The sequence below is a fragment of the Pelodiscus sinensis genome, chromosome 4 (assembly GCF_052426305.1).
Source record: "Pelodiscus sinensis isolate ZL-2025 chromosome 4, ASM5242630v1, whole genome shotgun sequence".
Taxonomy (NCBI): domain Eukaryota; kingdom Metazoa; phylum Chordata; order Testudines; family Trionychidae; genus Pelodiscus; species Pelodiscus sinensis.
Genome location: NC_143055.1, coordinates 83,662,642 through 83,685,384, shown reverse-complemented (window position 1 = coordinate 83,685,384; position 22,743 = coordinate 83,662,642). Strand labels below are relative to the sequence as shown.

General features: G+C 45.4%; 1 protein-coding gene across 5 annotated transcripts in view; it reads left to right on the top strand.

Annotated features, from left to right (window-relative positions):
* Window positions 1-22,743, top strand: part of ARHGAP10 (Rho GTPase activating protein 10) — a 275,716-nt gene that overhangs the window by 25,154 nt on the left and 227,819 nt on the right. Inside the window, exon 1 of one of the 5 annotated variants that reach the window (XM_075930010.2) lies at window positions 857-3,099. The exons of the other annotated variants lie outside the window; for them this stretch is intronic. Coding sequence (XP_075786125.2) covers window positions 3,057-3,099 — 43 coding nt within the window. The 5' untranslated portion in view covers window positions 857-3,056. Of the gene's footprint in view, window positions 1-856; window positions 3,100-22,743 lie in introns of those variants that run through there. 5 annotated transcript variants of the gene reach the window in all.

Sequence of the window (22,743 nt, the reverse complement as noted above, 5' to 3'; positions counted from 1 at the left end):
AACAGACTTTGACAGTCTGTTTTCTTAAATTTCAGACATTCGTCAGCATACTCTGTTCAGTTTCTCTGCTGAGCCTCTTCTATCTTGTCTTTGGCGTTCTTGCTTGCCTTTATTATCCAGGGCTTCTTGGAGCCTGTCTTCTCCTTTTGGAGAAAACCTATGGCTGCCTCTTATATCTGGTTCTTCACAGCCTTCTCTGATCTTCCTCCAAAGGTTTAATTTAGCTTGCCTCCTAGCTTCTCTCCATCCGGGGAGGTGAGCTGATTGTAGCACAAGTAGAGCTGGGACCCCTCTCCCATAAGTATTCTAACCATTCTGGTTTATAGTGGAATTTTGCCAGTCAGACATACTAATGTACTTTACCCTGAACCACATTCTGATTCTGCCTTCTTAATTGGATGAATGTGCAAACTCTAACCTTTAAAATGTCTGTCACAGGCAAATATATTTTCAGTGGCAGATTGAAGGGATATATATCTATATTTTACTTAAGGTAACTTTTTATAGTTGGATGGGAGAAGTTTTTTGTATAATTGACTTACAGGGTAGCATTTTGCAATATGTAAATATGTTGGACTGTATTTCAGCACAGTCACAGTCTAGCAACTTGTTGATCATCCACAAAGATCCAGCAGTTTAAATCTGGAATAAAGAATTTGCTTCTGTTTTTCATGAAAGGGAGACTGACTGAAACTTAAGTGTTTTTATAGTGTTAATATTTTATACTTGTGCTCTGTTAACAGGTCCGTACTTTTTTTTTTTTTTTTTTTAGTTTGGGAATACATACTAAAAACTTCATTGAAATATATATTAAATACAGTATTCTATAGCTTTCATTTTTAATGGCAAATTTTAAAAAAGGAATTTACTATATTTCAGATATATTCCAAATTAATAGAGAAAAACATCAGGCCAATTTAAGATCTCAATAATACATTGGAGCTCTTTTGGAAAGATGATCTCTGTGGGTCCTCTTCAAAATATCAAAGACCAACCAAGTCCTACCTCTTATTGTCTTCACAAATCCATATTTTGAACTTCAAGCTCAAGTTAAGCTTATGAAGCTAGAATTTCTAGAATTGCAGATATAAAGTTCTAATATTGAACACAATTTTTATGGGAAATGTAAAAAACCATGAAATCATAAGAGCATGTGAAAGGAAGACACCATATTAATCACAACAATGCACTTTCTTCAGGAATAAAGAAGGAAAGACATTTTATCAGAATAACCTGTTTGTCTCCTCCTTTTTACTTAGAAATCTCATCTCTAGAGCTTAGTTGCTCAGGACCATAACTGCCAATGAGATGTTATAATAGGTAACAAAACAATGTTTTTTGGAAAATAGCTACCGTACTCAGTGCAATGTCAGTCCATGCAAGTCAATGATTGTTTCACACATTTGCATCCATGGAAAAGCTTGGGGACTGGAAAAAGGATGGGAAGTAGGTTACTAATGAAAAAACTATCAATCTGGAGATGCCACTTTCTTGATATGCAGCTGTTGTTAAATATGGTTATTTAATTAAATGTAAAGCTTAGTAGAATAGTAAGAAGCAAATACCATGTCAAGCTAATCTATTGTTCAGGGTTACATACACAGTGCCATCTTAATGAGATGATGCTCATGGAATTTTTCAAATGAAACATTTAGTCATAAAGCTGACATTTTAGTTTTTGTGCATCTCAGGTAACTGAAAACTTGACAGTATACTTAGTGGCCTGCTAGCCAGTGATTATGGGGCAGCGATTTATTGAAAGGCTTGTCAGCAGAAGTACAGGCCTTGCTGACCTGCACAGGATCTGTTACTGTGCCCTTTTCCAGGGCCTTTACAAGTACATTGAATGATGTGAAGGATCTTGTCAAGCTTTGTGGTAATTAATTCTGACATAGCTAATACCTGAAATGCAGGCATGGCAGTCGTGTTGAAGACATGGCTTTCTAGCAGTGAATGTGTTTGTGCACAATGAACTGGTCACTTTGCTTAGAGAAAAAAGGAAAACCTCTAAGAATCCTACAAAAATAGCTGACTTGTCCCATGATGAAATATGGTATTAACTTGCCATGGTTGCATTTTGTTAATTGGAGATTTGCACATTTAATTAAAAAACAATGGACAGTTTCTCATTTGTAAACAAAACTCTGCATAGTTTGACAGTACATCCACTATAGGTTGATTAAGTTAGCAGCAGCTAGTGGCAAGAGCCTAGCCTCCTCTTTCAGTAGGGAGTTCTGATATGGGCACACGGTAACATTGTCCTTCAGAAAAAAAAAAAAAAACAAATCAGGAGGGAAGTGTTAAACTGGTTATAATGTTATATTCTGTCTGTATTATTTAATCTATTACATACTAGTACTGCTACTACTAGTTTCTTTTAATATGACAACTAAGTGTCAATCAATGACAGTGGAAAAAAGGTTAGCAGAAGAAAACATCTAAGCAGGAAAAGTGGGCAAGAACATTGGCAAACTTGGTAGCCAAAATCACAGATATTCTCACCATTTTTATCAGACAGTGTTTCCTACAGCAGCCTAAACATCTAATTTCTTTTGTTTTGGTTAAAGAAATGCAAAGCCCATAAATGTTGGCTTCTAACTGAAAGCAATACCAACAAGAATTCTTCTGTTTCCTTATCTCTCTGTCACACAAGTTGTTGGCAGAGTTTGAGGTGAAACAACTTTAACTGTCAGCATTCTCTGGGCTAGGATCAGCTGAGTGGATTGCTGAGTAAATTCCTATAGTCCAATAAATCTTGAAATCCAGTAAGCCCCTAAAAAGCAACCTGTCACCTTGTGACTAGTTCCTTTGTTTAGTTTTCCCTCCCTACATTTTTAGTTGTGCCTGTGCCTAAAACCTCCTTGAAAGTGAATCCATTGCTAATTACTAGGTGGGTCTGCAGCTGTCTGATATAAACTTTACCTGCTCGCTTGGTTTACGCACACATTATTCTTCATAATATAAATCTAGCTGCTGGTTTACTCTGAGCATTGTTGCATTACACAGGCAGCCAGAGACTCCTTCGCCCTAGCTTCTGGTAGATTAGCTATACCTTGATGGAAAGTGTTGGTTCTGGTTGGCTGACCAGCAGTGCTTCAAGTAAGTGGAAGATAAATGGGAAGGACTGATTATGCTGCTGTTAGTGGTGTATTGACTGAGTCTGTATGGCTGTAAGGTAAACATAGCTTTGTTTATGTTGTATTTAAACTGAATCACAGTAACTGGTGTAATTATTGTAAATAATGCTTTGATTATTATGGTGTCTCTTTTGGCTCCGCTTTTATCTTATTTCATCTTCTCCCCTGTCTCCATGATCAGTTATAACTTTTAGTATATGTTTAGAGTGTAGATTTCTCAGTGACTGAGAACTTCCCTTCTTTCTGGGATGTAAATTCCATGCACACAAATGGTTCTTGAAATTAATATCCTAGCAAAATGATTTAATTCCACTAACTTTGTTTTACTACTTTCCTTTTGGAAATCAGAACCATTCTAGGTATGAGTACAATGACAGAGTACTTGATACTAAATGAATCTCAAAAAAGTAAAATAATCACATCTGTGGTGTAGATAAAGGAAAATTACATCTCAAAGTCCTCATCTGCAATCTAACTGCTGAAGAAGAAATATAGATGTTTGTAAGGAGGTACACTATATTAGTGATACAGCATTTTGGTTGTGAGATTAGTAAAAAGAAAAAGTGGTCAAAGTAGGTATGTTAACAACTAGTCGATTATTTGATAAGCAAATGCTTATCGGCTAGTCAGTCGTCTAGTTGATTCCCCCTCTTGCTGCCTCTGTCAGTGGCAGCAAAGGCGGGTGTGGAAGGGACATGAAAACAGCAGCATTGCACAGCTGATCTGGGGCTCAGCTGACCCTGGGTTCTGGGAGTACACAGCTGATCCCAGGTTCTGCAGAAAAGCTGCACTGGAGCCCAGGATCAGCGGGGGACTCCCAGCCTCGCTCCATGAGGCATTTCAAAGTGGCAGCACAGCATGGAGCCTGGGGCTGCATGCGGAGTTCCGCATTCCTCCTTTAAAATGTACAAGAGCCCCAGTGGGAGGAATGCGGAAGTGCCTATCGACTAGTTGAGTAGTTGATGGAAATTCCTGTCATGTGGTTCGGCTTTTGGATATGAGAGGAGCCAGTAAAAAACACCTCAGGTAGGCTCTTGTTAACTTTATTATGTACAGAGTAGTAAAGGAGAGCAGTGCAAGATTACACAGATCTATTTCAGTACACAGGATAGTTAGCACAGATAATAATATAACATCTAGGACAAATACACAAGATACGTAATTTTAAGGATAGGGATATACATGTACTTATTTCTATAAATCACACATTGTTCCACCACTAAGACCTTACGATTGTCAGATGATTATCAGACAGGAGGTAATAGCCTTGTTGTTTCTCCACGGGCAGAGGCATCCACAATGTATTGGTCGGTAGGAACAAGCACAGTTTCTAGTTGCAGCGAGTAAGGTAGTGGGTACTCTTTACCCAATTCCTTCCACTGCTATAAAAGTAGGTGTAGAAAAGATAATCGAAGTGAGACTTGGTAGTTCTAGTAAAATCTACCAATTGTTTATGTATTGTATATGCCCTTATTTGGGATACCGCCTGCTATTCAAACTATGCTATACTTGATGGACACGTCTGTGGCTGCATCAGTGATTTTCACTTATTAGAAATGTTACGTACCAGTACCAGTTACATACCAGTTACTCCCAATGTTCTTGGCATGGTTTCACTATACCAATACTCCCTACACACTATTGCTTAAGGCATTCCCTCCTTAGCCTGGCCTACATGCTTTCATGCATGAGACTTGAATCAGGCCTGGTTTGCTTTGTTAGAAGCCGCACTTTGGTCAAGGCAGCCATTGTTAGTCCGGTTAAGGCAGGGCTGGACAATGCAGATGATGTTGTTCTGATCAAGAGGTGGTTGTCCAGGCTCCCCTACACATACTTAGGTCAAAGACCCATACCTAGAAAGCTTTACAGGAAAGTATGTTTATTGGCCAAAGTATGTTTAGCTTTGTCCAGTCCTGACATTCATGTTGCATAGGTGTCATTCAGTAGTTTATTTTTTTAAATTAAATGTTAACTCTAAATCTTCAGTAATTTTATATTATGAAAGTGAAACTTAATATCTGAACTCTTTCTGTGATTCTAAATGGCTGTTGGATGCTTGACAGCTGCAAGTCACTAATGCTCTGGACTGAATTTGAACTGGTGACCTAGAGTTGGAAATCTTCTTGTCTAATAGTTGAAGCTATGTAGATGTCAGTTTTGTCAGATTTTTTTCACATATTAAAACTTACTATCTCTAATTGGCTAATAAATATGCTTTTGACAGGCTTGCTCAGTGCCCAGAAGGGCTATCTGGTGGATGAATGTGGTTCAGTAGGGTAGAAAATAAAAATGTCCCTGCAGAAATTCCGCATGTATATGTTCCCATTTGGGGTTGCAACGTTGAACTTTCTTGGATATTAAGTGAAAAATGAGTGAAAAGATGAGTAACGATGATTATGATAAATATCTAGCTCTAAATTATTGGGTCTTGCTTCCATTAAGATAGTTGATTTAAAATGAGTGACTAAACAATATTTGTTAAAATAGCTTCTGCTTTTTAATATTTTTATATTGCTGTACAGATTGAACCCCTCTAATGCAGCAACATCCATGATCTGGCATGATTCTAGTTAGCTGAATGCCCGCTTATCATTGGTGTGGCCAAATTTCCCATGGTATCAGAATGTTTGATATAGCCACCAGTCCTGGTTCTCAGTGTTCTGTGCTGTTGTTTAGTTCTAATCTCTAAATGTCTTCTAAGAGCCTACTATGCAGTCAAAGTGTCTTTAATGCTGCTACACAATATTGACCTCCTGTGGTCTGGCTTAAAATCTCTGGATGGGCACCAGTCAGGTCCCGAGGGTGCTGGACTAGAGAGGTTCAATCTGTAATACCCAAAGGCCACAGTCAGGATTATGCAAGTGCTTGTACAAACTTTGATACAGAGATATGTCTTAAATTTGAGACGCTTTAGTTTGAAAAGTAAAATAAACAAACACTTTGGACCAGTCTTTAATAACAGGTTGATGTTTTCACATATCTTGCAGCTTCTTGGTCAGCGTATTACATGAAACACAACAAGAGCAGTGAGGTAAACATTATGTAAACTATCCATTTTTTGTAAAACTGATTAAGGTTATTTTCATTATAATTATGTTATGGTGAAATATCTCTGGTATTTCATTATCAAAACACCTGTAACATCTGTACAGCTAGAAGGAAGTTCAGATATTTGGGCCTATCTACTTGGAAGGCCCTCGGTACTATAGTACGAATGCCTCACAATCATTGATGGGTTTCAGAGGGGTAGCTGAGTTAGTCTGTAACAGGAAAAACTTAAACAACAAATAGTCTAGTAGCATCTTAAAGACTAACAAAACATGTAGATGGTGTCATGAGCTTTTGTGGGCACAACCAACTTCTTCAGATGACCGGAGTGTTGGAAGTTCAGATCCAATAATTGATGGATCTTCCCAACACTCTAACAAGGGAAGCAAGTATTATTCCCACCTATGTGATGGGGGGAACTGAGGCACAGTATGATTAAGTGATTTGGCCAAGAACTGTGCCTGAATTGGTAACTGAGCTCGGGCCTCTTGAGTTCCAGCCCAATGGGCTATCTGCTAGGCTAGCTTTTTTACCCAAATAAATATATTTTAGTTTCTCAGCTGTGTTAGGTTTGGTCTACGCTACAGAGTGAAGTCATCATAAGGCAGCTTATGTCAGTGTCTGCATTATGGCCTTGCTCCTATCAGTGTTAAGTGCCCTACTGCAACAGTTCTCAACTGCCAGTCTGTGGACTGGAACTGCTGACCGCCAGGCTTGAGGCAGCTGCTGGAGCTGAACCACCTCTTTGCGGCAGTCCAGCTCTAGCAGCTGTGGTGGATGATTTTGCCTGGCAGTGGCGCTGGAGCTGAGGCAGAGCAGGAGTCACTTCCCTTCCTCCTCCACCCCCCCACCCAGATAAGATGGCAGCCCTACCGGGGCTCGCACCCGCCTCTACCTGTGATGGCGCGAGATGTGCTTGGGGAGGGAGGAGAGAACGCACGGTGGGAGAACTGTGACTATGTATACGTGTGAAATGCAGCCAGTGCCGGGCGGAAGGACACAGCCACATTCTTGGGCCAGCCACAGTAAAGCAGGAGGCCCTCAGACCAGTGATGGGGAACACACTTTATGGGAGAACAGGTAGAGAACTAGATGTGCACTGGTCCATGGTGCAATAATAAAGCAGCAAGGGCCGGTGACACAGCATGTTCCATGCACATTCTTGGAACTGAGAACACCCACTGGGCTGAGCCATTCAAGGCAGCAGCCCTGCTCTCAGGAGCTTTAAACCTTTATCTGAGGATGACTCGAGCTTCTGGCTGAGTCAGTGCAGGAAGGTGAGATACCAGCCTGTAGCAAGGTGGATCAGATCAGCAAGGGGAACCCCTTGCTGGGTTACAGTAAGCTCAGTGAAGCATCCAGAGGCACGGTGGGAGTGGGACCACTGCCCGGTACCAGTTCTAGTGACATTTGTCCATAGGTAGAAAGGAAACCAAGAGGGCTACTGCTGCTGCTTCCATGACCATTGTTGTGGTTTGCACAGGGGGGTGAAGGGTAGGTGAGGCTTGCCCCTGCCAACATTACAGCTACAGCCTATATTCTTTCCTGAGGACTCTCACCCCTTCAATACCCTGTTCTTAGCAGATCGCACTCCCAGTAGCGGCCCTCGCAGTGCTTTGTGAAGGTTGAGACACACAGGCCACCATGAAAGAGGAATCTTAGGCCACTAATAAGGTGCCTTGTACAACTTGTCTTCGTTGTTGGTTTGGGTGTTTTTTTGTACAAGATGTCTGTCTGAAAGGATTCCAAATGACATTTGAACATGCTTTTACCTAAGAAAAGTCCATATAACAAAGAAAATACGTCTGCAAATATTTCCAAAATTTCTTTAAAAAAATCAATCTGATCTAGCAATAATAGTAACACGCAATCAGTTATGGTAACATTTTATGCAGGTACAATGTTACTGGTCTGCTGAAAGTTTGTGAATGGGTTTGCCGATCCATGGTGTAAAAAAGATTGGGAACCATTACCCTATTATTCCAATGTAACCCCATTTCTGCAAGAGGCATAGGCCTTATAGAATCATGAAATTGACAAGAAAGCCAGTTCCCCAGAGGGGCTGCTTCCAGGTCTTTGCTTTAAGCTGGGCAGCTGCCATCTGGGTTCCCCACTATCCATTGGGTGCCCTGCTGCTCTTTGGATTCCAGGTGTAAATCTACACACTGGAGGTTAGCAGGGTTTTCAGCTTTCTAGTCACAACAAACTGAACACTTATGACATGCTCCCTTACCCCTGACCTCTCCTTGCTCCATCCCCCTCCCTACATTGTATGCTCTCCCTGACCATCTCTCACTTTAACTAGGCTAGGGAAGTAGGGTTCAGGATTTAGCAGGGGTTGTGGGCTGCAGGTAGGACCAGAAATGAGGAGTTCAGTGCACAGAAAAGAGCTCTGGGCTGGTGTAGGGAGTTGGAGTGTGGGGGAGGAAGGGAAGGGAGGTGGACTGTGGTTGGGGATGTGGGCTCTGGGGTGGGGCCGGGGATGAGGAAGTGCAGTGTTTGATGTGTACGTATATATTGAATGCTTGCTCTGTGTGTTTGCATGTAAATAAACATGTTTTTAAAAAGTTTGTGCTGTGTAACTTATCAGTGTGCTTTGTAAAATACTATACAAAATTCAGCCAGTTTAAGAAAGTTGAGTAATCAGTACACATTATGGAATGCTTTCAACGACTGCTTCCCATTCACTTAAAATTCATCCAAAATTGCGCTTAAAGATATTCCAGGTACAGTCAGCTGTCCTGGTTGGTTGCATCATAACTAATTATGTATCTTCATTGTCTGTATCCTGTTTGTTCTTAAGTAATTTTTGGTTATGGCTACATCATTTGAAATTTACTTATTGTTGGGTCAGCATTATTCATAATAGAAAAAAGTGTGGTGATTGTATTGTTTTACTGTAGGTGGAAGCTCAATATCTGAAATCAGCATGTAGTCAGATTCTTCTGAATCCAGCTTTTCTACATTGCTATTACAGTGCTCTGCTTTTTGTGGTATTTCCAATAGTGTGAAATGTGTAGCTCACATCCAGAAGGGTTATGCTGCTTCTACTATGGGCTGAACAATTTTTTTCTACTATCTGTATGGTTTTGTTAGGGACCTACTTTGGTCCTAGAATAGCTGTTCAAGTAGCAAATCACTTCTGTGTCATTTGTTGGAAATACCCTTGTTCATGTGAAGGGGTTGCAGAAATGTTGCCAGCTCCTGCGGAAGGATGAGTGGGCGAGGGTTACAGTTAAACAAGTGAGCTTATTGTTTTGCTTTGGATACCCAACCTGACTATTTGAAATATGCAGCCTTTCTGGGAAAATAAGACTTATTCAGCCATATATTTGTAGTACTTGATTATGTCACAGGAAGGAGTGTGGTAAGCTGGTTGCTTTAATTTTTTGATGCCTTTTTGAAGTTCCTGACTGTGGCATACTACTACAGGCCCAGCCCTAGGGGAAGTTAAGCACGGCAAATGCCTTGGGCCCACACTGCTGAGTATTCACCATTCACCAGCCAGGCCCGGGGCCCCACTCCCAGTGTCTTGCCTTGGGCCCCGCAAACTCTTTGGCTCGGCCTGTACTACTGTATAGAGATGTGATTCTCCCGCCTACCCCCGACCTGCTCCCCTTTTGGTCTTTTGCTGTTACTTTTGGTCTTTTGATGTAACTATAATCAGAGCTGATTAGATGGAATGGTTTATTCAGTTTTTAGAAATGTTTTTGAGTACTAGTCAGCTTGTAAGAGCCTTGTCTCCATCATATGATGCACATCATATTTAAATAAGTAATCTTCAAAACAATGTTGTACAGAAACTCCCACTTAGAAAATTGGCCAGCCACACCCTCTAATAGCTATTCTTTTATCTATTCCTGAGTCATCTGTTTAGGTCTAGTCTTATTTTGGAATGCTTGCTGAAATTGAGCAAAGAGGGAATCTTTCAACAAAGGCCTTTCTCTGCTTATGCACTTTCCACTTATATTTTAGCTTTCAGTCCCATGTGCAGGGATTATCTTCTCAACTAAATTTTCTTCTTTCTTGACATGGTAACCACTTAGGAACTGCAGATAAACTTAACAAGTACAGGTTTTCTACCATCAGAACCTATTGCCTTGATGGAAGTTGTTTCTTCTATAGGAGATGTATTTCTTGTCATCTCACAATATGAAGTGGAGATGATTTGCTGCACTTGTATTCTGTTCTTCCAGTAAGTGTGAAAATTTGACTTACTGCTTTCAGATGAGTCAATTTATGGGAAAGCTGTTTTTATGTTCGGTGGCATGGGCTCTGAGTGAATTTAATATGCTATCCAAACATTCCATATATTTGTGGCAAGGAGTGCTGGTTGAATTCAGCTATTATCTATGTCTTGTTTAATTGGTATTTTCCAGTTTATTACAAAGAAAGTTTTCTTTAAATGTCTTCTAATGTTTTACTACTTTTTAAAATTGTACTTAATGTATGTAATATGAGACTATTAAAATGACATAAACAATAACTTAAATTGATTTGCCAGAGTGACAAATCTAAATCCATAATAGTAAAATTTTAATGACATTCATTTCATAGCTGCTCATGTGGGTTTTCAGATTATCTTCAGAGAAGTCATGTTACTTCTGTGTGACATCTTTTGTCATGGATAATACATACTTGTGTGTGTGCATGTGAACATTTTGTCTTCTGAAGAGTCAGAGGTATCCTTTAGCTTGTGATTGTCATTTCTACTGGGATTCCTCCCCCCTCTGCCCCAAAATATTCATTTCAGATTTTTTGTGTGTGATCGCCCCCCCCCCCCCCCCCCCCCCCCCCCCCAGACACTCCTGCCCCATCTTTCCCTGTTTCATGAAAAGTACAGGTTGAACATCCTTTGTCTGGGACCTGAGTGGTCCCAAACAAGGAAATTTGCTGGGCCAGTGGAGGTCAGGCCTCCTGGCTGCTGTTCCGGGAGAACCCAGAGGCCTGACCTCTCCTCTGGCCCACCTGCCTGGCTCTGCTCCCCCCAGCCTACTCATGGGGCTCTGCTCCCAGCCCCATGTAGGGTAGCAGCTGCTCCTGGGGTTCCATTGCCCCGTGTAGGGCCACTGCTGCTCCTGTTCCAGGGGCTCCCTGACCCCGTCCTCGTGGGATGACAGCCTCTCCTTTGACTCACTACCATCAGGCCACTGGCTCTGCAGGCTGCTGATGACCAGACGGACTCTGCTCTCAGCCACTCTCAGCCTCTGTGGCCGGGGCTCTGTGGTGTTGCTGGGCCACGGATGTTGTCGAACCAGAGAGTCCCGGATGAGAGAGGTTCAACTTGTATTACAGTCCTGGATCAGCTTGCTCTGTAATAACCAAACACTCACAGGCACATCACATTTTTGTGTGTTTGTGTCAGCTGCTATGTATGTATGTAGATTCTGCAGCTTAGGTCCTCTTATTGTTCTGTAGCCTGATTGTTCGTGTCAAAGATAAAATGAGTCAGGGTAAATATGATAACTAAGGATAAGACTTCTTGACAGCTGTCTCACTTCCTGAGAAATGAAGCAATAATGCAGAGAGGGAGGATTTTTATAGTGGGCTGGGGAAGAGAAGATACGTAATAAGCACTGATAATGGGAGTTGTTTCCTCATTATGAATATTTTGCAGTTGGTTAACACAAATAAGATAAACAAGAGTGATCAGGTCTGCCTGCATCCTGGGCTGCCACACCTTTTTATGGTGTCTGCTTCCTCTCATGGAATTAAATTGCCACATGCCTGTGCTCTGAGAAGGAATAATGTGTCAGAGCAGCAGTTCAGGAGCTCAGCTACTCCTTTTCTTTGTGGCTCATTGCATAAAAAGAAGGATGGAGCTTTTAGTCTTTGAAATGTTGATTATTGCAGTCAGTTCTTAAGGCTTTGTCTACACTGGCAAGTTTTGTCTCCCAAAAGCCCTTTTTGGCGACAGAACCTGGAGAGTGTTCACATTGCAGTGCAACCGAGACACTTTTTGGGGGTTTTGCATGAATTGATGATGGTCAACATCATAGATCTATTAAAAGAGAAGAAAGTCCAAAGTCAAGGATTTGAATATTTGCTTTTTGTAGCTAGCATAATCTTATTCCTTAGGTCGCTAACATAAGAATGGCCATAGTGGGTCAGACCGACTGTCCATCTAGCTCAGTATCCTGTCCTCTGATAGTGGCCAATGCTTCATGTCAGGTGCCCCAGAGGAACAGAACATGTGATCATCAAGTGATTCCCTCCCCTGCCTTTCATTCCCAGCTTCTGACAGAGGCTAGGTACGTCACTGATGGCTCTCTCCTCCATGCATATTTTATTAAAATATTTCTTCCATCAATGTCAAACTGGATCTTTTACTTCTTATACCATATAATATATAGACTATGTAATTAACAGCTGGTAAACTCTCTTTGAATAGAGTTCAACAACATCGTGATCAAAATTGTTTCATCCTACAAGCTCCACAATTCAGAAAGAGGTTTGCAATTAAGCTTTTTGCTCTTGGTCACTGTATGGTGCTTTAAACAGGATGAGGCCAAACACAAAGATTTCACATGAACAGAGCTGCAACAGTAGGAGTGATCTGTTTTGTGAATGTACACAGCTTTTGCATACCACTTCCATTAAGTTCTAGATTGCCCCCAAATGCAGTGATTTTAAATCTATTTTTCTGAAGAAGATGCCCCTTCTTTCCCCTTTGAAGGGCAGAAATATGTAAATTGTCTTGTAAGCTACTCAGTGTGAATACTGTTTGGAAGCCATGCATCATAGTTCACTCATTCGTGTAGCCCGGAGAACATATTAAAGGAGCAGAGGCAGCAACAGCAGAGTTCTGTTTTTATAATAGCGTCCATTGAACTTGTCATTGGAGTGTCTGTCTTCCAATAAGAAAACTGTTAGAGATGGGGGAAACAAAGAGAGAAGTGAACTGTAACTAAATCAGGAAGCTCCAGTTTAAGGCCTAGAAACTGGGTATCTCTTCCCATTACTGCAGGACACAACCACAGCAGTGAGACTCTTCAAGAAAAGAAAATGAATATAGGTCCCGAGAGCAGTAGCAGCAAGCCTACCAAGGCCATGAACCACAGAGAGAAATTAAATGTATAAGAAGAGGCATCTTATGAAGGAAACCTGGAGCAGTGGCACTATCATTTCTTTCTGCTCTCCCTTTCCTCCCAAATAAATGACACATTTTCTGTTTAAAATTAATCTTTGTAACTTTTTAAAAGTTTCTCACTGTACTGACTGCCTGTTACCTTTTATTCTATTACTTTCCTTTATCCTCAAAACTATAAAGAGAAAAAGGATAGAGATAAAATCACTCAAAAAGCAGTATTGTAGTTCTTTATTCCAGGTTGCTTTGTGTGTCCTTGTTGTGATGGAGAGTGCCGTTTTTAAAAAAACCCAAAATAATACTGTAGACATGCTGGAATATTTTATTTCTATCCTAATTGGAAGCTAAGGTTTTGTCTACATGTCTAAAATTAAAGCGCAACCACAGCAGCACTTTAAAGTGTAAGGTGTTGCCATGGCAGGAGTGATGAGAGTCTTTCTAGTGCTTTATGTAAACCACTCCATTAGTGGGGAGTTAGCAGTGCTGGGAGCCTATTTACACTGGAGTTTTATGGTGCTCTGGGGTATGTTTTTTTTTTCCACACACCTGAGCCAGAAAGTTGCAGCGTAGTGAAGTGGCAGCGTAGACGTAGCCTAAGTAAATGTCTGTTACTGAAACTGTACCAATGTACCTATGGTACCATAGTCATTCTGATATAACTTCATGGTGTAGACTCATCCTGTACTGATGGAAAGTGTTTTTCTATTGCTGTTGGAACACCACCTCCCCAAGCGATAGCGGTTAGTTTGATGGAAGCCACCTTCTGCTCTAGAACAGTGCCATTCCTGTGGAGGAGGATTGAACTTGATGGTGGAAGTCTTGGGTTGTGTTGTAATAACGTGTCAGTGCTTGTAGTTTGTAGTAACAGAGTTACAATGCCCCAAAGTTAAAAAACATCTTATATATAGTGGTGGTGTTTTTTTAACTGAAAATCAGGAAGGAGAATTAGTATCAGAACTTCAGGAACAGGCCCTGCAAATGAAGAAACTACAGCTTCAGTTGATGACATTTGTTCAGACAAGCAAATCATCAGCCTGCATCCAAACGTGCCAGTTGGACATCTTAACTAATCTCCCATGCTTGGTAAAGGCCAGGTTGGCAGAGAGGTAGATAATTAAAACCAATAGGGAACACCCTTCGGCAACATAATGCACAGCTGCTAATTCTTCACCTACAGAACTTGCTCCTGCATCTCTCCTTCCAGTTCATCATTTTGCTTAAAAAATCAAAAAACAAACTAACAAATGGGGTGTGTGGGGGAGGGAAGGCTATTTGTCGTCTTAATTCTCTCAAGAAATACATTTGTTTCCTTTAGAGAAGTATTTTAGCTTTTGCATTTCTTGATTACCCCTATTCACATATTCAGTAACTACTACTGTACCATAAAAATGGCTACATAGAAGAGGAAAAAATTGTCAGTAGGTTTCTCAGATGTAACACCTCCTGTCTCATGACTTGTTTTGTTTTTTTAAAAATCTTTATGTAAATCATCTAAGGTGATGTAGTCATTAAACCCGTATATCTCTGCTTATGAGCGTAGACTTTTTAACAATGAAACGAAGTCCTCTTTTGCTTTGGCCTGATTTTTGTTAAATATGTGGCAAGAACAGAGTGAAGGAAAGAGGCTGGGCTGAAAGACCTCGCAGTCAATCAGATTAACCCTGTCTGCCTGATACTCCAAAATAAGACCACTTATTCATCCCACAAACATGAGATGAAGTAAACAAATGATAAAAGTTCTCTCCCTAAAAGACTATCTGTAATACTAATTTGGACATTAAACAGAGGTGGGTGGGAACATAAGAACAGCCGTACAGGGTCAGACCAAAGTTCCATCTAGCTCAGTATCCTGTCTGCCAACAGTGGCCAGCACCAGGTGCCCCAGAGAGGGTGGACCGAAGACAGTGATGAAGCAATTTGTCTCCTCCCATCCCTCACCAGCCTCTGACAAACAGGCCAGGGACACCAATTCTATCCCCTGGTTAATAGCCTTTTATGGACCTAACCTCCATGAAATTATCTAGCTTCTCTTTAAACTCTGTTATAGTTCTAGTCTTCACAGCCTCCTCTGGCAAGGAGTTCCACAGGCTGACTGCACGCTGTGTGAAGAAGAACTTTCTTTTATTAGTTTTAAACCTGCTACCCATTAATTTCATTTGGTGTCCTCTAGTTCTTCTATTATTTATTAGTTCCCAATATTAGTTCTTTCTTCTTCTTCGAGTGGTTGCTCATGTCCATTCGAAGTAGGTGTGCACACCGTGTGCACCGCGTCTTCCGGAGCGTTTTCCCTAGTGGTACCCGTAGCGCCGGCAGAGCGCCCTCTGGAGTGGCGCCGCCATGGCGGGGCATAAGTACCCCTGCCAGCGCTGCCCCACCTCAGTTCCTTCTTACCGCAGCGACGGTTGTTGGAGCGTCTCCATATCTCCCAGTCTACTAGTTAGTTAATGGTTCCCGTTCTCACATTCGTTTGTAAATAGTTCTCACAGTTAGGTTCTTTGCTTTGTTCCTTCTCCCTTGGGGGTAAGGAATGCCAGGGCCGCAAGGCTTCAAGATGTGCGCTGACTGCGGGAAGTTTATGCCCAGGGGCGACCCACATGACAGCTGTCTTAAGTGCTTGGGTGAGGCTCATCTGGCTATTGCCTGTAAAATCTGCAAGTCCTTTAAGCCCTGTACCAGAAAAGAAAGGGTTTCCCGCCTGAAACTGCTACTCATGGAGACAGCGTTTCAGCTGGTGCCGCCGGAACAGCACTGGCTTCCACGCGGGACGCCCCTCACCGGCACCACGCGTCGGCGTCGACTTCTCGGCACCGATCACACTCTCCTCCGACTAAGAGAGTGAAGAAATCTCGGGGAAGATCCCCTTCGAAGAAGACAACGTCGGCTGGGCACCGCACTGTGGGCTCTCCGGTGCGCGTCTCGTCCCCTCCGCACCGTCGGCACCGAGGAGGCCTAGGTAGTCCTGGTTGCCTACCTCCACGCCGCCCGTCCACGCTGGATACGTTTGAGGCGGCGCAGGACCTTATTAGCCTCACGACCTCCCCTCCATCCTCGGTTGACTCGGAAGGGTCGAGGTCACCATCGTCGGAGGCTCGACTGGCTACGGCTTCACCCCAGCATGGCCCAGGTCGGCATGCTAAAGTGGCTTATGCATCGGGACCACCCCATGTGGGGTCAGTACCGATCGCTACTCCGGCATCCTTCTCGTTGCCGAGCCATCACTCTCAGGGAGTTTCCAGCCATGCGTGAACTGAGATACAGTTGAGCTCCTTGCCAGCTCCCCGCCTGGCAGTGCCGGTACCGCATCTGAGTAGTCATGTGGCGTCCACTCAGACCTTTCTCTCCTCCATGGGAGGTTGCCCAGGAGCCGGCGTCTGTCTCCGTGCCTTCATCTGCACCGGCATCGACGCAGTGGTCTCATCAGGCACCGGGCCTGAGTACCCCAGTGCCGCAACCGCTGGCCGCAACTCAACCGGCACTGGGCCTGAGCACCCCGGTGCCGCAGCCTTGGGCAGCATCTCAACCGGCACCGGGCCTGGGCACCCCGGTACCGCAACTGGGTGCCATAGAACCCTTGGCACCGGGTCTGGGTCCCCTGGTGCCGCAACCGTCAGCAAGCCTTCTGACACAGGGCATGGGTCCCCCGGCCACGACGTGCTCATGCGGGTAAGCCCGAGTCAATGGCAAGGTTTGTCCCGCTTTCTTCATCGGCTCCACCCTGACCGGAGTCAGATTATTCCTCGGACTCGAATGCTTCCTCCGTCCGTTCGGGCTCCTCTAGGGCATCCTCTACCCATAGATCCAGGTCCAGACATAGGAGGGACCACACTCAACAAACGTGGCCTTCGCACCCACAGTGGCCTTTCTGGACCCTCTGGGCGTACCATCAGTGGCAAGGTCAGCTGTCTCCTTCTCTGGGGTCGGGGACTTCAGGGCACCGTTCCAGACCGTCGGCGTGTCTGTCCCGAGCCCCTCCCTCCCCTCTCCGGGCACCTCAACCCGATCCAGCGGCACCACAACAGCCGGCACCGGAGGTGGACCCATCGGGAGTGCAAGCTACTCAGACGGCTCCGCAGCTGGCGACAACTGTTCCTGTGCTGCTTCAGGAGTCGGTGTCATCGTCGTCCCCGGACGAGGCGCTAGCAGACCCTACACCGAGTCTGCCGTCAATGGATGCCCGCACACACCAGGACCTCCTCCACCGCATGGCTGCCAACTTGGATGTTCCGGTGGAACCTGTCATCGAGGACACGGATCCAATGGTGGACATCCTCACGGAAGATGCGCCTGCGCGATTGGCCTTACCGCTTAACAAAACGGTATAAAAGATTACCAACGCTCTGTGGCAAACGCCGGCAACCTTGACCCCTACCTTAAAAGGGGTCGAGAGGCATTATTACGTCCCAAACTCGGGGCATGATTACCTGTACTCACAACCCACCCCCGGGTCCTTGGTTGTGCCCGAAAGGAAAGACTCCCTCAGCCGGGCCCTTCTTCAAAGGCTAGGGAGCCTAAGAGGCTGGACCTGTTGGGCCGTAAGGTTTACGCTACGGGGGCGTTACAGCTCCGCATCGCAAACCAGCAGGCGATGCTGAGTAGGTATGCCTTTAACACCTGGCAGGCCGTCGAAAAGTTCCGAGACAGACTCCCTGTGGAGGACCGTCAGGAGTTCGTGGCTGTTGCCTCAGAGGGCAAAGTCATCTCATGAACTGCTCTCCAGGCGGCTCTGGACACTGTGGATTCAGTGGCCCGCACGATGGCGACTGGTGTCATTATGCGTCGGGGGGCATGGCTCCACATCTCGGGAATTCCCCCGGATGTGCAACATACAATTCAGGACTTGCCCTTTGAGGGCAAAGTGCTGTTCTCGGAGCACACCGACTCTAGGCTCCATACCCTGAAGGACACTAGGTCCACCCTAAAGTCCTTGGGCATCCACACGCCGGCTCTGCAGCGGCGACAGCTTCCCTATAGGCAGCAGGGAAGGGCGCAGCCCCAGATCCCCCGTGGGGATTACTGGAGGTGCCGTTCCCGGGCCTCCGGTGGAGGTTCCGGGGCGGCCGCGCACCCTCAGGGGGCTAGGGGTCGACGTCGTCGCCCCAGGACCGATACCCAGCATGGAGGTCCTCACGGTCCTTCCCATCAGGGCAAGCCTCAGTTTTGACGCCTCGTTCGAGAGTCCCATACCAATCTCCTGCTCTGGCCCCCTGTTTGGGGCCAGGCTATCCCTTTTTGCCCATGCTTGGGCCTTAATAACTTCAGATGCCTGGGTTCTGAACATTGTAAGTGGAGGCTACTCTATCCCTTTCCTAGGCTCACCGCCCTCAAATCATCCGTCGCCATCTCTAGTAAGGGACACTCCTCACGAACACATCCTCTGTCAGGAGGTGTCTGCGCTCCTCGAAAAAGGAGCGATAGAGGAGGTTCCTCCGCAGCTGTGAGGAAGGGGTTTTTACTCCCGTTATTTTGTTGTCCCCAAACCGAAGGGAGGGGTCCGCCCCATCTTGGACCTCCGAGATCTAAACAAGGCGGTAGTAAACCACAAGTTCAGAATGGTGACTCTGGCATCGGTCATCCCAGTGCTACAGTTAGGAGACTGGTACGTGACTCTCGACCTCAAGGACGTGTACTTCCACGTGGCAATCAGACCCAGCCACAGGAGGTTCCTCAGGTTTATGGTGGGCCAATACCATTTTCAGTTTACGGTGCTCTCTTTTGGTTTATGTACGGCACCGAGGGTATTCATGAAATGCATGGCGGTGGTTGCTGCAAACAAGGGGTGCACGTGTTTCCGTACCTCAATGACTGGCTGATCCGGGGTCGCTCGTACGGGCAGGTAGAAGCTCCCGTGGCACTCACAAGAGCCCTTTTCCTAAGGTTAGGACTCCTGATAAATGTTGAGAAGTCATCCCTGACTCCCTCGCAACACATAGAATTTGTGGGAGCCCTCCTCGATTCGAGGAGTGGCAAGGGCGTTCCTGCCCAAGAGCAGGTTCCTCTCCATAGTGGAGCTGATCTCGGGGCTAACTCGGTCCCCTATAACGACCCCTTGGGTCTGCTCCAGGCTCCTAGGCCATACGGCGGCATGTACGTACACGGTCCGCCATGCCAGATTGCGGATGAGACCCATGCAGGTGTGGTTGGCGAAGGCCTTCAGCCAGTCCAGGGGTCTTTGGGACTCGATAATTACGGTGCCCAAAGTAATTCTGGACTCCCTCCTATGGTGGACCCAGGAACCTGTGGTACGCAGTGGGGTCCCTTTCAATACCCCTCCTCCCTCCCTGACGCTGGTCACCGATGCGTCCGATCTGGGCTGGGGAGCGCACCTAGGGCGACACAGAACTCAAAGCCTTTGGTCCCTCTCCGAACGAGCCCTACACATAAACGTCCGGGAATTGTGGGCGGTGAGGCGAGCCTACGAACCCTTCCTGCCAAGGCTTGCCCACTGCTCGATCCTGGTTTGTATGGACAACACAGTGGTGGTCTTTTACCTCAACAAGCAGGGTGGGGCGCGATCACCTCCCCTCTGCAAAGAGGCCCTGCAACTTTGGCATTTGCGTGTCACGCACGGTATCACGCCTCAAGCAGAATAACTCCCGGGGTGCAAAAACCTGCTAGTGGACACGCTGAGCAGATCCTTTGGAGCCCATGAGTGGACCCTCAAGGACTCTGCTCTCCGCCAGTTTTTCCGCAGGTGGGGTTATCCCCGCCTAGACCTGTTCGCCTCGGCAAGCAATGCCAAGTGCAGGAGCTAGTGTTCCCTGCTGGGAATGGGGAAATATTCCCTGGGGGATGCCCTGACGACCATGTGGCCAGAGGGCATTCTCTATGCCTTTCCCCCGTTTCCCCTAATTTCCAGGGTATTGACCAGGGCGAGGACTTTTCGGTCCTCAATCATTCTCATAGCCCCCAGGTGGCCCAGACAGTTCTGGTTCCCCATCCTGGTGGACATGCTTGTCCAGGACCCAATAGCACTCCCTCCAGTCCGGGATCTGCTAACTCAACCCTGGGGCGAGGGGATCATGGTTCACCCGGATCTCCGGTCTCTCCACCTAACGGCATGGTTTATCCGTGGTTGAACCAACCTGAAAGGGAATGTTCCCAAGAGGTTCAGATGGATCTCCTCAGTAGCAGGAAACCCTCTACTAGATAGTTGTACGCTGCCAAGTGGCGGCGCTTCTCGTCTTGGGTGTCCTGGAGAGGAGTACACCCGTCCTCAGCTCCTGTTCCAACTATTCTTGACTACCTTTTCCAGCTTCGGTCTAGTGGCCTATCTTTCTCTTCTATCAAAGTCCATGTGGCATCTCTCTCCGCCTTCCATGTTGGTACGGCAGGAGTCTCCCTTTTTTCTAACCTGGTGGTTAAACGGTTTCTTACTGGCCTGGAAAAGCTGTACCCCTCGGTGAGGGCCCCGCTTCCCGCCTGGGACCTTAACGTGGTCCTCCACAGGCTTATGCTACCTCCCTTTGAACCGCTGGCCACGTGTTCCCTGCTGCACCTTTCATTGAAGGTTGCCTTTATCGTGGCCATTACGTCGGCTTGAAGGGTGTCGGAACTAAAGGCGCTAACTATAGACCCGCCCTACCTTGTTTTTTCCAGTAACAATGTAAGGCTATGGCCTCATCCAGCCTTCCTCCCGAAGATGTTATCACCATTCCACCTGTCCCAGGAGATTTATCTCTCGGTGTTTTTCCCAAAACCCCACGCCCCCTCTAAGGAGCGGGTTCTGTACTCCCTGGATGCCAAGCGGGCGCTGGTGTTCTACATTGATAGGACCAGGCCGTTCCGTAAATCACAACAGTTGTTTATTGCATTCGGGGACAGGGTCAAAGGGTCGCCTATTTCCACACAAAGGCTATCAAGATGGATGGTGCAATGCATCACAGAATGCTATCACCTGGCAAGTAAAACCCCACCCAGGGTGCCCAGGTACCGATCACAGAAATTTGCAGGGCAGCCACCTGGTCTTCCCTTCACACGTTTGCAACACACTATGCGCTACCTCAGCAGGCCAGGGAGGATGCAAGGGTGGGCTCTGCAGTCCTCGAATCTGTTATGTAAATATGTTTCCTGTTGTCTTTCTTCTTAAATGGTACCTTATCAGTGTTGAATTGTTCAAATAAATCAGTTTATTGTTCACCTCACTTCATGACTCTGTGGTATGACTGCTCCGATCCCTCCTCTGTGGGGTTAGCTTGGTGGTCACCTACTTCAAATGGACATGAGCAACCACCGAAGAAGAAAATAACGGTTACTTACCTGTAACTGTTGTTCTTCGAGATGTGTTGCTCATGTCCATTCGACTCCCACCCTACCTCCCCTTCGTCAGAGTGTCCGGCAAGAAGGAACTGAAGTGGGGCAGCACAGGCAGGCGTACTTATGCCCCGCCATGGTGGCGCCACTCCAGAAGGCGCCCTGCCAGCGCTACGGGTACCGCTAGGGAAAACGCTCCGGAAGACACGGTGCACGTGGTGCGCACACCTACTTCGAATGGACATGAGCAACACATCTCGAAGAACAACAGTTACAGGTAAGTAACCGTTCTTTTCCCACCCACCTCTGTTTAATGTCCAAATTAGTATTACAGATAGTCTTTTAGGGAGAGAACTTTTATCATTTGTTTACTTCATCTCATGTTTTGTACAGTTTTTAACATGCAAAGCAGTTTGTGTGGTTTAGATTATTGTCTGTCTGATTTAATTGTGCCATTTGCAGAAATGAGCTCTTCAACAGGTGTGGGATAGAGTTCCTCTGTCCAGCCTCATGCCTAAAATACACTGATGCTTGAAAAAGGTCACCCTTGTGATCTTGTGAGAACATCACTGGTAGAAGAACAGAACCTCAGTAGCTATGTAACCTTTTAGTATGGATAAAATAATAATAAAAAAAGATTCTTAGACAATCTAAGAAAAAACTCGGGAATAGCAGGTAGATACTTGAAGCTATCAAGTTATTTCTCTTTAGGCCAACCTTTAACACTTTTAGTAGGTGCCCAAAACAAATTTTGTTAACAAATGTATCTCATTCTGCTCTGTATATTAATAGGCCCAGAATTGGCCTCAGGATTTTGGGGATGGTTGGTGAGAATTCTTTGGGGTCACTCATCAGATTCATTTTTATTTTTTAAAACTTAAAGGGCAGAAAAGGGAGGTCTTTGAGTTTCTACCAGTCATCTTTGCTTCAAGACAAGTGTCCAATGGAACACAGAGCTGTGTGAACATTAGCCAAAACTTGTTTTTGGTGAACGCTAGTCAAAGGATTTGGGGCCTGCTGGAGTTGCTTTGTTTCTATTTATGGTAAACTTGGGTTATTTTGTACAATCTTGTGTCGTTTAAGTGTAGAACACAAAACTAGTGTCTACAGCTTGGACCTCTCTGGTCTGGCACCCTCAGGACCTGACCAGTCCTGAATGAGGAAATTTGCTGGACCAGAGGTGGTCCCTTGTCACTAGCTCCCAGACCACCTTCCCTCCCC